General features: G+C 40.8%; 2 protein-coding genes across 3 annotated transcripts; both read left to right on the plus strand.

Annotated features, from left to right (window-relative positions):
- Positions 1 to 140: 140 nt before the first annotated feature.
- Positions 141 to 14,471, plus strand: LOC145438885 (uncharacterized). Of its 2 annotated transcripts, none has more exons than XM_080316269.1 (4): positions 141 to 808; positions 1,384 to 1,546; positions 10,495 to 10,628; positions 14,347 to 14,471. In XM_080316269.1, the coding sequence occupies exons 1-4, from the start codon at positions 678 to 680 to the stop codon at positions 14,384 to 14,386; spliced, it is 468 nt and encodes a 155-aa protein (XP_080172395.1). In that variant the 5' UTR covers positions 141 to 677; the 3' UTR covers positions 14,387 to 14,471. The 2 variants fall into 2 exon arrangements, with proteins under 2 accessions (XP_080172395.1, XP_080172393.1); XM_080316267.1 differs by lacking the exon at positions 14,347 to 14,471 and adding an exon at positions 10,958 to 11,276.
- Positions 14,472 to 14,537: 66 nt separating this feature from the next.
- LOC145438886 (perlucin-like) lies at positions 14,538 to 16,803 on the plus strand. Its single transcript, XM_080316270.1, has 3 exons — positions 14,538 to 14,675; positions 14,742 to 14,888; positions 16,528 to 16,803. The coding sequence occupies exons 2-3, from the start codon at positions 14,866 to 14,868 to the stop codon at positions 16,775 to 16,777; spliced, it is 273 nt and encodes a 90-aa protein (XP_080172396.1). The 5' UTR covers positions 14,538 to 14,675; positions 14,742 to 14,865; the 3' UTR covers positions 16,778 to 16,803.
- Positions 16,804 to 17,373: the final 570 nt, after the last annotated feature.

Consider the following 17,373-nt stretch of genomic DNA (forward strand, 5'->3'; position numbering starts at 1 on the left):
GTTGGTCGCATTGTTGTCACAGACGCTCTGGTGGAATATAGGTAAAGCGTGCCAATTCGAAAACGCGACATATTGAGATGTCTTGCAGATCGCTTGTTACTCCCGGTATGGATTTATGACATCACACAGCTCTATTTTATTTAGTGTTTTGAGTCATATTGTCTTATAGGGAACTAGGGATTACTAAACTACGGATAGATACGCAACTCCCGGGGTTGCTATTGGTCAAGCAGCGTCATGACTGCTTAGGGTTACCATACGTCCTCTTTGAAGAGAATTTGTCCTCTTTTTGGACTTTTTTGAAAGTGTCCTAGGAGGACGCCCAAACGTCCTCTTTTTTGGATTTTTGTTAAATGTATGTGAATATTGGACTGAAATATACGAAATCAGCACTCAAGTAACGGTCCGGCGGGTCTTTCGGGTTTTCAGTTAAAACGCACCGCATCATACAACATCTTTTATTGCAATGGATTGAGGCGAAATAATTGACAGCTTAATATCGTAACATAAGAGCCAGGAACGGAAGTCGTTACGCCGTACCTGAGTTTGGGAATGGCAGGATGGAATGGCTTAGCCTCATTGCCGCTAAGACAACGACAACCTGACGAATTCACCGACGTTTGGTATTAAGTTGCCTGGTAAAGCAGAGGGGTTTTATCACGACTAAGCATCGTAGAATGAGGCTGAGAGTTGGTGGGCTTTTGATCAAAATTTATAGGTCGAGCAAACCGCGGTTGCATCCGCATTTCGGCAGGAGGAACTTGTTTGGCTTCGTTGCAAATTATTCGACGTGTGGCAAAGTCATCAGGTATGAGTTATGTTATGTTATGTTATGCCTTTCGCGTGATCTCAAGCGTAGAACAGAATCTTACCGGCTATCCAACAGTCGCCGAGCGTGTCCAATTGCCCATATTCAAGTCGAAATATAAGCAGTTTTATTTTGAATGAATACTATGTAGTATTAGTCAGTCTTCAAGATTACGGGACCACGATCTGTCATACAGACCTCGCTTACCAACACAGGTCAAACTCCTTTTCATCGTAGTATCTTTATGTCAGCCTTTAATTCTCTTCATCCAGTGTACCACTCCTTCTTCACATCGTCTAGGCTCAATTGGGTATCTGGTTCAATAGACGACTCCTGTTCGTTTCGACACCTTCTTGTAGTTTCATCGTATCACAACCCTGTGGTGTGATCTGATGAAATAACTATTAATAAACTGATACTGATACGGAAACTGATACAGCAGCCACTACCCTACTGTCCTGCAATGACCATTGACGAACGATCAGACATATGCTTGTAATGTTTGAAGTTATGGCGTGAACTGTAATCTTCAAGTGAGTGGGCTGTCTGTCCTCACGCATGCTTGCTCGCGATAGCCGCAAAGAAGACGGACCATATAACTTTCGGAACCTTCGACCACACGACTATGAAGAGGTATTGAATATAATAACCGAAGTCTACACGGAGCGAGAGCCACCGGCCGCCTGCCTGGGATGTAGCACCGAAGAAAACCGGTTAGCGTTCGCGCAAAGCGTGGAGGTATACCTTATAACAGGGATCGACAACTCAAATCGGGTCGCCGGTCACTTTTCGAATTTCGTACAGGCCGCAGGCCGCATAATTTCAATATGGAGATATAATAGGCCGCGCAGTTAAACAACCACGTTTTTTAAACTTTACGTCAGTACAACGAAATGCTCTCTAACATGAGCTACGGACATAGTCCCCCCACCAGAAAACACTATTTTATTAAAGAAATACAAATACAACAAACATATCAAGAGCATCACGTTCATTCCAAATTGAACCATGCCTGCACACGATACCTTAAAACGCTTTTCAGCAACCAAAACGTCGATATTGGGGTCAGCTAGGCGCGGTACTCGCTGGAAAACTATCTCCTCGTAAAGCTTGATCTTGTGAAGAAGCATGAAGTCGTTTTCTGAACATCTCGGTCTAGTTCAGAGCTCTCAAACTCAAATGTGCTCGCGGGCCAATTTCCTAATATCTGATGTCGCCGCGGGCCGTAGCATCAAATAGGGTGTATTCGATGTATGATATCCAAGTAGGCCTTATTTGATGGCACCTTGCAGACAGGCACTCCATAAACATCGCGAAAATGTAATTTACTATTCACGCTTGGCACGAAAAAAATCACATTTTCAAATATTTGAATAAACTAATTTTTGTGCGGGGCATAATTTGTTAAAATAGTTATAGACACCATGCGAGAGGACTCATGATGACATCGTTAAAGCTGTCGGGTTATAATACTGATACCAGTGGAACTGCGACGTGCCACAATTTTATGTAGAATATTTTAAAATTTACTGAAGATTGATCTGATGTCAAAGCATGTAAGCGGTGTAGCCTAATCCGGGTTTCTGATATAGTCGTGATAAGTGGGCTATTGTTACTGTCATTGCCAAAGTCAAATTACACCAGCGTTAGATTATATTCGATTAATATTGGATCAGATCAATAACAACTTGAATGTAATCATTATTGTGCCACAGTAAAAGGATTGTCTATTTAGCGATCGTATCCCTTGTGCTTCCAGTAAGATTGCCGTGCCCCATGTCCATTTTCAACGCAATTTCTGATGGTACCCATATAAAAATCAGAAAGCCCATTCACATGAAATCGCGCGTAGCGCGAAGAATATTTTCCATTCGAGTAAATAGGCCCAGAAAAGATTCCACAGCATATAGGCCTATTTCCACAATGCATCTCGTACCCCCTCATAAGGTGCTTCGTACCACGTAGGGGCTACGAATCCCTGGTTAAGAACCCCCGTAATAGAAATGTCCAATCGCCGAAGAATCCATTAGTGTTACAGCTGTGGCGCGTATCACTACCTTACTCGCCACTGATAATAACACGGATAAAGCGGACAAACAATACTTAGGAATTATCCAAATATACGTCACGGGGTCACATAATGTCAATGGTTTCCATACTGACCTGATTAGAAATCTGTATATCACACGCAACGCAAGCTACGGCCTTTTGATATATTACTATTCCCCATGACAATTTCATAGAATGTTGCGTTCGTATAGGATTACCAAGTCACTATTCCGAGACGAAAGTCCTTCTCTGATTTCCAAAATCGAGTAATTTGACGAAAGGTCGCACCAAACAAAATCACAATTTTCAGTCACGAATTATCAACGGGTGATATTTTATCACCATGAACTAGATATGTGACGTAATAGCGATCTTCCACCGATTGGTAGATTTTACAAGTGATGTGATAGTGAAGTTTGTTGATATTTCAGGTTTTTGTAGTAGTTTTAAAATGACTTCAAGTTCTTGAATCTAAAAATGATATATGACACTTTAATATATTGCTGAATACTTGAAATTGAAAAATACCCTCGCGGGCCGCACAAAATGGTCTCGCGGGCCGCGTGTTTGAGACCTCTGGTCTAGCTAGTGTCTGCGCCATTGCACGTCGAGGCAATATGCCCATTCATATCAGGTAATTCTCCCTCGATGGAATGCCATTACCATCTCCGAAGCTGTATCAGCTAGTGAGGAATAGTGATATGGTGCACGTGAGAATAGCTTATTTTGAACACCAACAATATTTTGCAACTGGAATCAATTTCAGCATTTCAAAATGCTTTACAAAGCGTTCTTCCAAAATCTCAAATCAGGCTGCGGGCCGCATAATATGTCTTCGCCGGCCGCATGTTGGTCACCCCTGCCTTATAAGCATTGGATTTACTGTTGGCCCAGCACCAATATCTTCAATTCACTATTTGACTAATCATAGCAATGTATATTTTGATCTTCATTGTTTTGATTCCGTATATCTGACATTGGAAGCAATTAAATTTTCGAAAATAAATCAGATAGTCTAAACCTGATGGGCACCACAGTGCAAATTGTGTAGTCCGCATATTATACTTTCCGGATGATATAGACCAGGGTTGGGCAGACCTGCTTCATGCGCGAGCCGCATATCAAAATCTTAGCTTTAAAAGAGCCACAACACAAAAATTCCAAAATAGGAATTTATGACGTCACAATGAAAAGTAGGCTATGGAATGAAGTTTATTATTGTGTTGCGATACCATGCGTCTCCACCTGGGCTGCAACGTGTTTGGAATCAGGCGGATATGACGTCTAAGCAGTCCGGGGCAGTTCCTTGAAGTGCTGATGAGAATTAAGGAAAGATTTCAGCTTGGTAATCTCGACGACATTTTCTTGGCCAAACTCAGCAGTTATTATTAGTCTATACCAGTGGTTCTCAACCTTTTTGACCACGCGACACCCTTTGAAAATGAGAAATAGTTCGCGGCACACCTGCTTCTCAATTTTCTTGGCTGACGGCGCCTGAGAAGTAGCAGAATACTTAGCAGCAATGTTCCTTCTAATTTTTCACGAGTATGCGCGCACTCACCAACTAACTGCGCGGCCCTTGAACAAGAGTAAGTAATGACTAAAAAAATAAAAATAAAAAAAGGTCATCCCTTCGGCATTTTTGTGCGCAGCTTAGATTTTCTGTGCGCAGAGACCGTGTCAGCACTGCGTATTTGCGCGCGAGTGTAGCTTAAAAGGAACAGTGCTTAACAGCAACCACAGTCGTACAGACGGGGTCTCTGACGAAGTACTTCTGCCGTTTTGGAGCACCTAACTAGGATTTTCTCAGCTTCAAAGAAGAAATTACGGTATCTTCCATATCTGTGTACAATCTGTACATGTTACAAATACGTCTACGAATGGTGTCATTTGACATGGGAATCATTTTAAATACTTTCGCAGCTTTGGTCCCAAAGTTTATTTTATAATTCTAGTGCAAGCCGAGGAATAACTTTCTCCGCTTCCGTGTGTGGATTTGATTTTTTTAGCTATTATCTCTGCGCCCACGTAACTAGCCTGCTGCGATCTCGTTGAAACTTTGGTCTTCGCTTATATTAGGCTTACCATATTTCGGAAATGAAAAAAGAGGACACTTTTTCAGAAATTTCAGACAAGCAAAACTGGAGAAGAATTCTCAAAAACAGGTAAATTTCACCCGCTTCATGATCGGTTGACTAAAAAAAAAAAAGGTCATCACTTCCGCTCAGAGCCCAAAAACACGTTTTTCACTCCACATTGCCAGGTGGATGACTAAAAAAAAAAAAAAAAAAAAAAAAAAGGTCTTTTTTTCGCTCAGAGCTGAAACCACCACTTTTCCCTCCGAAATACCCGCCGGAGCTTCACTTCTGCGCTAATTTGCGTCATATCACTCGCAATTTCCTCTAAATCTGACCTAAATTTTCAAAAAAGAGGACAAAATCTCAAAAAAGAGGACAAAAGGGCGTCCTCCGAGGACACTTTCAAAAAAGTCAAAAAAGAGGACAAATCCTCTTAAAAGAGGACGTATGGTAAGCCTAGCTTATATACCATATTTCATAGGATTTGTTTGGCAATAAACTCTGCCTACTACAGCATTGTCGATGTAATTATAACCACGGCATCGAACAGGCCAAGCACGATCGTTACAAACGAATACGGAGGCTTTGGGGCGTATACAGGATGCCAAACGCATTTCCACCAATCTCGTATAGCACGCGTGATGAAAGCGATACCTCACTAGTTTTACTGGCAGGGACAGCCACGCAGTTCAATTGTAGTTCCAACAAACCCCGATAATAACCGCAGCGGCGAGAAATTTGTTTACTGATGTAATAAGATCAACTTTACTTCTCAATTCTCAAATTCGTCCGAGCCTAAGTTTTAACGGTAGTGCCGACACGCTGCCTAACAATCGCAATGTGGTGTCTATTCTTTGTAATTCGAATTTGTAAACGCGAACCTCACTCCCAAAGGAATTCATTTCTCGGTGGTGATTAGGAAGACGATGAGGATTTGTAAACTGCATTGTCATACCGGCGTCGCCATGTCTGCTCTTCTCTGCGTTCAATCAACGCATTCTTCAAAACTGAATTCAACCTTTATGGCAGGCTATATGTCGGGTAAAGCGAATTCACGGGGGTATTGATTGCAGGCATGACAGCAATTTTGATTTGTCAGATGTACTGTACAAACTTCACATCGAGCCCGTTTTTGATTATTGATCGTTTGCTATAGAAAATAATTATTTAGCGCATAATTTCGAAAATTTCGAATAAATCTCTCGCGGCACACTTGCGAGACGTAAATGGCACACCGGTTGAGAACCACTGGCCAATACAATACAAATGGAAGAGCCGTCTTAACAATTGCTTGTCTGGAAATGAATGTGACCTGCATTGGTGTAACTAATTATCAAGTTCATTGTTAAACACAATGATCTATCCTTGATTGATGGATGACTACTGACCAGACACCCATTGTTGCTGGTGAAACGTTTTACAAATTTTTACAATTACAAATTTTTAAACCTGTAGTGTACCCTTCACCTAAATTGTATAAGTATTGCGTAAACCAGTGGTTCCCAACCTTTTTGGATGTCGGAGTCGCATTTCAAACTTCAGAGTACGTATGGAGCCGCATGAAAACACTAGAGTACGCTACTCAAAAGAAATTTAAAGGTAGCCAGACTACCTATGGTTCACACCATCCAGCTAATTCAAAAGCACGCACATATAGACAGTCAGACACCTAGGCCCGTATTCAAGAAACCTTACTCAGTGCTCAAACTCATTTCGCGTGAACATTGCGTAAGAATCGGTATTCAGAAAGCGAAGCGAGAGGACGAGTTTGAGTTCGACTGGAGTCGAACTTGGCGCTCTTTCGAGATGTATTTTTGTGGTTAATGACGATCTGAGGTTGGAGTCGATATCAAAATGCGGCGTTTGAGCAAGCTTTTTCCAAGTCAAGCCGTGGGCAGACTTAAGGCCTTACTCATGGCCGTTTTTACGGTTTGGCCATGAATATATTGTGGAAATTGCGCTGTGAGCATGTTTGATGCCTGAATGCACAATTTCAACTGTAATGTATAGCACTTTTATAAGAAGGAAATCATGTTCTTGCGCCGTATGGCTTCATCGTTGGCTGCGTAGGCTATTCCGATATCGGCGGACATTTTTCATCAGAAAGGTTTCCAATGGATTCGCAATATCAGTTATTTCCTCACAACGCCCTGTTTTATCATATAACTATAACACGTAGCATCAGGATATGAAGAAACGAATGGAGGATGAATGTTACTGCAAAACCACAAATAAGCTGTTGTCTAAAATAGGGATCTTCCAATCCTAACAAGAACCGAATCCGCGGCGATGCGGACAAATGCAATTCACGATGGTAGATGACCTGGCGCTTTATGAACGTACGCAATGTTTGATCATCGCAATACCGTTAATAAAACCGTCCGTCCCCATGTATGGCGGAAATATCAACAACGCGGTACCATTATCTAACATCAGTAATCCTATAAATAGCTTGTGATTATGCTAGAAGACTTCTGGATGAAGTCTGGTGTTTCATTATTTGAAAATATTTGCTTTGACTACTACAGTATGTCAAAAGGTCGAATTGTAATTGCGCGGTGTTACTTCGTGTAGGCCTAAACATCCTGCGTATAATCCTAATTGTAATGTGTTGACGTAATTGAAGGCAATAGGCAATCAACATCACACCTAAACCCGCGGATTGCCAGATCGCGAGCAATTAACAAAACCGCCGACGTCTGCAAGCAGTCATCAGCTATCAAATCTATCGAGTAAAGACTCGAAACTGAGCAACGCTCGAAATCCTAACCGAATACCAAACGCTTTCTAAAATCGAGCTGGACTTTGCTCCGTTGAGCAAGACTTGAGTTTGAGATAGAGACGTGTCTCTGGATCAGAGGTGGTCAGTAAGGAGGTACTTCTACTTTTTGAGGCACGTGAAGTAGATTTCGCCTACTCGCACTTCTTATTAAGTAGTTGTGATTTTAGACTATTTCTACTTCTACTTGACAGTTTTCAGTTTTTTAGGAAAACATAGGCGTAAAATACCTACTTACTTACTTACTTGTGAACTGCCACTCCTACTTCTACTTGAGTAGAAATTTCGGCGTTACTTCTACTTCTACTTGAGTAGCGACTGTGACTACTTTGACGGCCTCTACTCTGCATACGGTTATTTTAGCATCCATGCGTTTGTCGCTAGTCTGCAAGAACTATCTTTCCCGGTTTTCAGAAACGACCTTGAACGGCTTTAGACATAACTAATATTCCTCATTTTGGCATTCATGTACAGAAATTGACTATAATATAATTTATGGAAACAAATAAGAACTGTCGCCTATTATGTTTTGTGGCATATTTACTTATTTAGAGGTCAGTCAGAGCCGCAATAAGGCTACCTTAGAGCTGCATGCAGCTCTTGGAGCCGCGGTTGGGAATCACTGGCGTAAACCATAAGGAAAGAAACAACACTAACACAATACGTAATTACGCATAAATTGTTAACATGTGATAAAATGCATCAGTTAAAAATAGGATTAAACCTCTCCGCCAAAATGGCGAAACGTACTTGCAATCATTAAAGAGCCGCAGTTTTCCACCCCTCATACAACCATGACATCAGTGCACTATTAGACATTAACAAACTAATACATCGCGGTGTGTGGCGCAACTCCATGATGGATCTGTATAGTTCTCATTTGATGTCTGCTGCGAAAGAAGAGCGGAATTCGTGGATTTTGGTATAGCAATCTTGTGTTGTTCGGATATGGTTAACTAAACTGATCGTTTATTTTCCACGTGACCGTGATGTAATATAGTTAGTCATGCAGTAGTAGTGAGATAGCTTGCGTACTCTCCCCTTCAATCTCTTGTTCCGATCGATGTGCACCAATCTAAAGCCTTGCAAACATTCGGATTCTAGGAGGATCTTCAGCACGAAGCGTGCGTGGGTGTTTACCACAGAGAAAGCGGGAGGCTAGTTGCAACGGCGCTGGGTCGAGTAATTCAAAACAGGGACGTGTGGCGCCTTTACAGTTACGACAGCCATTTGCCGTTGAAGCTGAGGCAAATAAACGAGGTAATTTAAAATTATTTCGATATTTGTCGATCCTTTCTTGGATCGGGCTCACGAAATACACCATATAGAATTTCACCATTATAAATAATTATCAACGATCACTATATGACCAACCTTATACATTGGGACGCGACACATACTAAGAACCGCAGAACTACTGCTTGACAACCGTGTGTTGGTTTGTTTAATATTTAGGATTACAATCGCTGCCTAAACTTTTTTTATTCCAACAAACTCATAGCCTACTCTGAACAAACTAAGTAATCGGAAAATTAATTCACTCTAATTTTAACGGTACAACTGTGGATCGTCTGGATCTGTTAACGGGATTTAGTGTAGGAATGGTGTGAACCTCTGATAGGTTCAGGTTCGTGTGAACGCGAACTTTTTTGAAAGGTTCTGTATGAACGCGAACGTGAACCTCGTGACGTCATATTGCCGATTCCAACCCTACATTTCGGTGAAGTGATATTTTACGATACCTAGCGACTACTCAGGCCACATAATGCCACAATGCTGAAGTACATTCTGACTTTTTAAGCGTCGTCAAATGTATCAACTGGGTCAATCAAATGATATAATAATCCCATAACACCAATATCTTTCGTCGCTTTTCCAACGATTTGGACGAGGACTTGCAAGCGAATATAAGCTCACGCCTTAACGGTCTAGGCCAGACTGGACAATGTATTCGGCGTCTGAGTGTTGCTGCGTTGATATTGAGCAGAGTGTAAAACGCGCTTCTATACTTGCTACAGATATTAACCAATAAACAAGTTATACAGTAGCCAACACCCTGATCGCACGGATTTGGCTTTTATGATACAATAGACATATGAAATCCAGATGAGCCCTGTACGCTTGCCACGGTCATCATCATCACAACATTCATTCATAACCAATGATATATATTTACGTATTCCACCTGTTTAACCGACTATTTCGAGGATTCCAACAATCCCATTTCGTACACGTCGGTTATATTCGGTGGTAATGGTCGTCCGTAGGCTGTTACAACATGTTTTTTGAAAGTTTTTACACAATTATGGCGTAATTATACAACTTGAAAAATAGCAATTTTTTTAAAAACGGCTTCTGTTTTAAAACACTCTTTAGAGCATGTTTCTGTTTTAAATCAAGTATTTTAAACAATCATTTGTTTTAAATGCAACCCTACATGCTCGTTTAGTCTTGATTTCTTATGCTGACAGCGCCATGCATCGAGTGACCCGCAGTTGAAATGCAGTAAATTTCAACCTAAGATGTTTTAATGACGTGAAAATTGTTATATAGGAAAAAGGCTCACAGTGCAGAACCTACCAAGGTTCGTTTGTGAACGTTAACCTCTAAATTTCTGAGGTTCACATACAGAACGTGAACGTGAACCTCACGTTCACACCATCCCTAATTCGATGCGAGATTTGTTGTTGTTTTGGTATTTAGAATTCAGTGTAGGAAGTACTGGTAGCAACTCTCTATAGTCGCAACTCACTGCTAATTTCATTTTCTCATTTTCTCAGATGATATCTTCGTTGTTGGTATCGGGAGCCATCACGGACATATCGCATACTGGACATGCTTGTATGCTACTTTGGGGACTGACTTGTCGAGATGAGCATAGTAACAGAGGACTAGTTACCGAGCTATGCAAAAGGTAAAAACAGGAGAAATTCAGTTTTTGAGTTACACGTCCCTCGACTGCTTCCGGCAGTTATACCATATGCGGGAGCTGATGAAGTGCTGTTACGGTCCTGAAAACAACACACATACATTTTCATGCGTATACGAAGTATTACCGCGTTACAATCTTTTTCCATCTTTCTCGTCCTATCGAATGTTTCTTTGGAATTAGTTAATGTCTTGAGATTATGCGTGGCGATTTTTGTACGTCTAAAATCCTTTTGCTATAGCGTTCAACAACTGATGCTGCAGTATCTAGAGTCTTTGGTGGCGGTAATTTCATGAAACACTTTTTGCATCTAGGGTTGAAAAAAAAGCTCGCGAAAAAGGATTCCGTCATCTTTTTAGCATAACGTCGAACTATTACGTGCAGAGGATTTACCACAGGCGAAAGTACGCGACATTGGAGGAGATTCGCTTCGAAGACTACATTGATCCTTTCACGACGAGAAAGATATTCGAAAAAATGCCCGCGCCCCATCGCAGCATGTCCATCCACGTCAAACATTTGTGATTTGTGATTACAAACACTTCGAAGCGCCAAAATCTGGGTTTCTATGTCGAGTTCAGTATAGGTTGCAGATGACAAAGAATCGTCTGAAAAATGACGTGTCCCACTGTTTGTCTAGTGCAGTGTTTCTTAAGCTGATCGCCAGCACACCCAGGGGTGATTTGGATTTTGAAGAGGGCGGAATAACAGGGGGGCGGTACTGCGGACGCTGATGTCAGGGGCGGTATGGGGGAGGGGGGCTGAAGAAACATGGCTTCGTAGTAGAGGGTGTAGTAGGGAGTAGGGACATATGATTACATAGTAGAACAAAATATCTATATATACCTGAGTTCTCATTGCAAATCAACATTCGACAAATTATGTAAAATCTGGTGAAAACATTAGCGCAATAATCATCATTTCACTTGTGAAGTGCCTGATTTTAATGGAAAATGTTATTCGTTGCTAAACCGAGTATCACATGTAACTATAACTATCCATTGCTGATCGTCGGCCATGACAATTACTGGATGTAAGATATATACCTGCTTAAATGCTAGGGCTGGTTTTCTACTGAATTAGCAGCACCAGCTCACATATACATGTGCTTTTATATCTGTGGATAAATCAAAAATTCCGGACTGGCAGTCTCAGATTATGATTCTCACTTTCACATGAGTAATGAACATGGATTTTGAACTTGAAACGAACAGTTTCGAGACTTTGATACCATCGGATTGGGAAATCCTCTTTCCGTTACAGCTACAACCCACGTTAACATCTTGTATAAGCGGATATCTGGCGTCAGCGTAACATTTAAATAACGAGTTGCGAAATAACGATTGGTAAACATAAAATCTGGCCGTAACAATTAATAATTCTTGTAGTTGATCGTGCGCAAAGTACATGCAATCCACCATATACGGATAGTTGCGAGCTGCTGCACGAATAACGGCAGGGAGCAGCTGGGTTGTGAATTATATTAGCATCCATTGATTTTTAAGGATATGATGTGGGAATGGTCATGTGTATAAAAGGTCAAGTCTGGTGTACATAATCCTCGTCTAGGAGCAATGCACGAATTGCTTTTAATTGGACAAAATTACTCAAACATCAGACATCAGTAATTACAATATTAATTGAATTTAAGCGATATGGTGACTATCATCCTACTACGAGGTGTTGGTATCAGTTGAATTAAAAAGTCGGTACTCAATCACGAGTGATGCTAATACCGGTGGTGTACCTGATATAACGCACTACATTCCTTTTTCAGGAATGTAACCTGTACAGTGTATGTCATAGTAATCGGAACAGTGATATGTGAAAGTACGATCGCGATTACTTCGGATTTTCTTCAAATGTAATTGATTGCGATTACGACAACTTCAAATCGTGTGCTATTACGTCATGTGTGTACGCGAATCCTATAATTTCACGATGATTTCGGAATTTTTTCCGGATTTAATCGATTGCGAATACGAATACTTTAAATGGAGTACTATTACCTCATGTATGTAGGCTACTGTACAGTCACACGAATACTATAATTTTCAGCGATGCTGGGAAATCCCTTGAGCTACGCTCAAACGTTCCTAGCCATGCTCAATTCGCCATGCGAAATTGTTACGCCTTCGTGGGACGCATGGATTAGTTATGCCGGTTACGAAGGTTATACATGTAGCCTACAGTACACTTCTACTGTAAACTGTACAGTAGGCCTACATATCATATGTTATTAGAAACAGTGCAGTAAAAGGATATAAACTGCTGTCTTCCAATAGTTGAGATCTGTGATATGTGATCTACATATTCCCGTCAGCAAGAAAGTGCCGACTTTGTATCTCCTAATTTTCATTTCTTGTTCGTTTCATGCTGAGGGGCATGGGTGTCTTTGTCTCCCTATATAGCTACGCAATTGAGTATGGTTTCATATTACTACGCTATGAACTCTAATTTTGGATTTAGTTTGATGTAACTTTTGCGTGCACTTTCTTGAAAGACTTCCTGCCCTTTTCATTGTATCGCAATTTTGCGTTGATTTGAACCGGGCAAGTTATCGTAAGTCCCGTCTGAACTGATAAAAGTGTGAGCATGAACGAATGAATGAGAAAGTGGCATCTCTCATATGACATATTATTGGATTAAGGAATTATCTTGTTTGGCAAAACGTCTCAACCACTTCATAATTTGGTGTTTGTTTCCGCCTGTTTAGGACTTACGTCAGTTTCGGTTAAGATATACGTCAGTTAACCGTTGAATTATGCGCTTTTCTTGTCTGCATCCATCGTGAGACAGTGTCTAGTGTTGTAATAATGATTTCATCTTGATCTTACTGACTCATTTATCGTGATTGAAGAAAAATGCAACATCACTTTCTATATGTTAAATAATATTTCTATTCTGCAGCTAAACTATATATATATGTGGAGGCCTCCTCGCCACATAGTGACGCCTAGAAGACTGTGATATCAGTATTCGGTCGAAATAGATGAAGCAATAAAGGTTGGCTGGTGAAAATCATTGTAGCTGCGGAACACCCTGAAATTATGACATTCATAGTATGTATGTTCGATGTTTACAATTAGTTTCGTCGTGTGCACACCTGACCAATCTAAATCCCCTATTCCGATTGCGGGCGAGCCGACTCGGTACTAGAGTGCAAGGACACTGTTCCAACGGTACGTCATCGAGCAGGATAGAGTTCGGCGTTTTAAAGAATATAAAGCAACATACACTATCAAAATGCACGTCGGGATTGTTCCGTCATTATTCATACGCCAGACCAGGGCTATTCAACTGGCGGAACACGGTCCGAATATCAACCTGTGAATCAGGAGCTTATCAGTCTTGGTGTTTACTTATTTTTTGACAAAACCAAATCCATTATCGTCGATTTGAAATTGGTGCAGCGAGTCAGCGTTTTCGATTATGAGCGTTATATAGTATTAACTTCGCATCTGTATGTCCAATGAAACCTTCATCACCGTCTTCGACCAGTTATGACTAACATACCAATATATACAATCCACTAATTGCTTTTCCTCATCCGAATTCCTTGTGTTTCATTTATAGGAAAGTAAAGTATTTAATGAGAGTTATAACGGACCGAAAAATGTTTTTATTTATTTAACTGAACCTTTGATAAACGCATAAGAAGCGCTGCGTTAGACCATTGTGCCGCGATATCTGTAAATTGCAGCAGGTCCGCGGGAGTGCAGTTATCAAAAAGGGATATGTAGAATTGCTGTGTGACTTGCCTACGCAACTAGACAAGTTGATCTCTTACTATTCAAATGAGAAGTTAAATTAAGAAATTTGAAACAGGTTAGCGTTAGGACATCAACATGTTTCGCGTAGTATTAGTTGCAACTGTGTTTTTATATTCCTGCACACAAGGAGAGCTGATTGGACACTCTTGCTCGATTTCATGCCCGGGAAACATCGTCGAAGCCGAAACGAAGGAATGCAACTGCGACTCGCTGGCAGACGAATTGGATAGTGTTAAGGCATCCCTGCATAAGCTGACAAGTACGCTTTCTAGTTTTATAATATACAGCTCACGCATTTGAGACGGCTGATTGTAATCTTACGCAGGTATTGTTCTTGTGGAATGGAAGAAGGCTAGCAACGATCGCTGGTACAGGTTATTCCTGAAGCCAGAAACGTTTCGGAGAGCAACGGAGGTAAGCAACATGGTGCTATACTGGCATCTGCTGGCATGCGAAACCTCACCGTCAAAAGGTAGCCACGCAAGAAGTATTAGTGATAGCGATAGAACTATTGAACATTTCCCCAATTTATTACCATCAGGGCTACCACCATACTTTCATAGCCTATTTTTAACCAGTCCTAAAATGTGACTTACCTATCTCCAAATTTATTTCTTTTTAACCATGATGTTACTCAGCACTCTCGATTCGTCGTCATATTTTTATACATTAAATGCTATATCATGGCATTTCCAAGACTGACCAGCTAGGCATTTTGCACTACGAGATAGCGTGAAGAGAAAAATCGTGACGCTGACACGATAAGCTTCTCTTTCCTTCATATTTACATCGTGCAGACCCGTTGATGGTATGCAACCGGAACTTAAAATATCATTGATCGTCTCTTTCTACAAATAATCACCTCATTATTACACGTGAAAAGGTGCACAGCCAATTCTCTGCTATTTTGACTAGGGATGATGTGAATGATCAGATCAAGGTTTACGCACGTGTTCGTTGTGCGAACCCCGCTATTTCAGGGATTCGTGTCGCGAACGAACCTTTCAAGGTTCTTCAAACTTGTTTGTGAAATAACAACGATCGTAACATCATTATTGAAATTTTCTTGAATACCAACATCCTATCACAATTTGCGTGGCGGCGACCGCAAGATAGAAACACGGGAATAAAACTAAGCATTGTCAGAAATTTTATAGATTATTATCGAGAATTGAGCTTGAATTATCACACTATTTTTGTTTTAAATAATATGATGAATTGTATCTTGCGGAAACGGACGAAAGCAGAAAAGATCATGCGGATAGACTGTATCCCGACGTCGGGCCAGTCCTGATAAAACTACAAATTAAATTTCAGTCCCGCACAGCCAAATTGTTCCTATGGGCTCAGAATGACATATGAGCTGATCAACAATACTGAATCGTAATTATTACTATTCGTGGACTTAAAACTGACCCCATATGTATTAAAATTTAATCAACAAGTTCCTGTAAGATCGTGATAGGTCATTTCGCTCCATGTACATCGTCAGAGGGGACATCCATCGAATGAAATCGAAAGTGCCGTGATTAATGGCTTGGCAACTACCCTAGTATTTTAAATAAAGAGGGGTTCAACAGGAACACAAAAAGTTATTTGTGTTTGAATGAATGCGAGTTTACTTGAAGTCATATTATCGTGCAGTTCATTTTTGTGTTGGCAACGGACCTTTTCTAGAGGTAAATTTTCCCACCAACCATTACCTGTTAGGGGTTCGCCCCAGACCTTCTTCTCACTTCTTCGCGTGGGTGGCGAGTTAGCGCAGTGGTATAATCCGCGGCTACAACACCAGTCCGAGTCCGACCGAGGTCGACTTCCTAATTCCGATATCTAAGTGTTGGAGGTTTACCTAGGCTCCTCCTCGCCACCTCATCCGCATCAGCGGTGATTTACAAAAGTCTAGAGGTGGGCCGTGCTATAAGTCGGCAGCTACGGAAGATACAAAGAATATCAGCCTGGTGTAAATAACCACAGTAGTCGACAAACACCATGAATACCCCAAAAACAACAACAACTTCTTCGCGTAAGGTAGGCCTATATCAGATTTTTTGCTGTCTAATCTCATTCAAAGTTTCTTCCATATATCTATTTGATTATTGCCTGTGTTTCAGTGAAATCATCAACTTGTTTGGAAGCGACAACATTGCCGACGTGTGGATCGGTCTAAGCGACATGATAACGGAAGGATCGTGGGTTTGGGAAGATGGATCCACGGAGCCGACTGATAATTGGGCAAAAGGTCAACCTGACAATGAATCAGATAATGAACATTGTGTTCAAATGAGGAGGCACCGCAAATTCAATGATGTCAATTGCGGTAAACCGGTCCAATTCATGTGCGAGACTGATATATTAATGTGATTGATCATTAAAATTGTACGATGATATATTTGACTTCTAATCATCAGACAGCAGCGAAGATCTCATGTTATCAGGCAGATACGCATTATCATCATACGCAAGTTAACATGGAGATTCATATAATGATCGGTAGCTATGCCATCGAATTAACGAGACCTTGCAGAATGAATAAAAATGTGATTTTACTATGTAGCAATTCACGTCTGGCACGAAACGAAATCACATTTTTATATATTTGAGCTAAAAATACGTAAAACTTGACCATTAAAAATATAAGAGTATTTGCATGGATGACAAGATTTTCCCGATCTGAGATTTCTTTAATGGAACGCAGCAAAATCGTGTTCGGAACGACTGCTCATAGCATATTAAATGTGACCCGAAACCTTCGTTAGTTAGTCGATGTTATTAGAAGTATAAAATGAGATGAAATATACAAAGGCGGTCAAAGTATTTATGTCCGGTACTCGAGTACAAGTAGAAATAGTGATTTACAAGTAGGCATACAAGTAAGTGTTCTTGTGCTAATTCGTGAAGAGTAGAAGTACATCGTTACTGACCATCTCTGGAATTAAGTTATATGACTTTCACACATC

The sequence above is a fragment of the Botryllus schlosseri genome, chromosome 5 (genome assembly GCF_051294905.1).
Source record: "Botryllus schlosseri isolate E-star chromosome 5, Bs_hap1, whole genome shotgun sequence".
In the NCBI taxonomy this organism is placed as follows: Eukaryota; Metazoa; Chordata; class Ascidiacea; order Stolidobranchia; family Styelidae; genus Botryllus; species Botryllus schlosseri.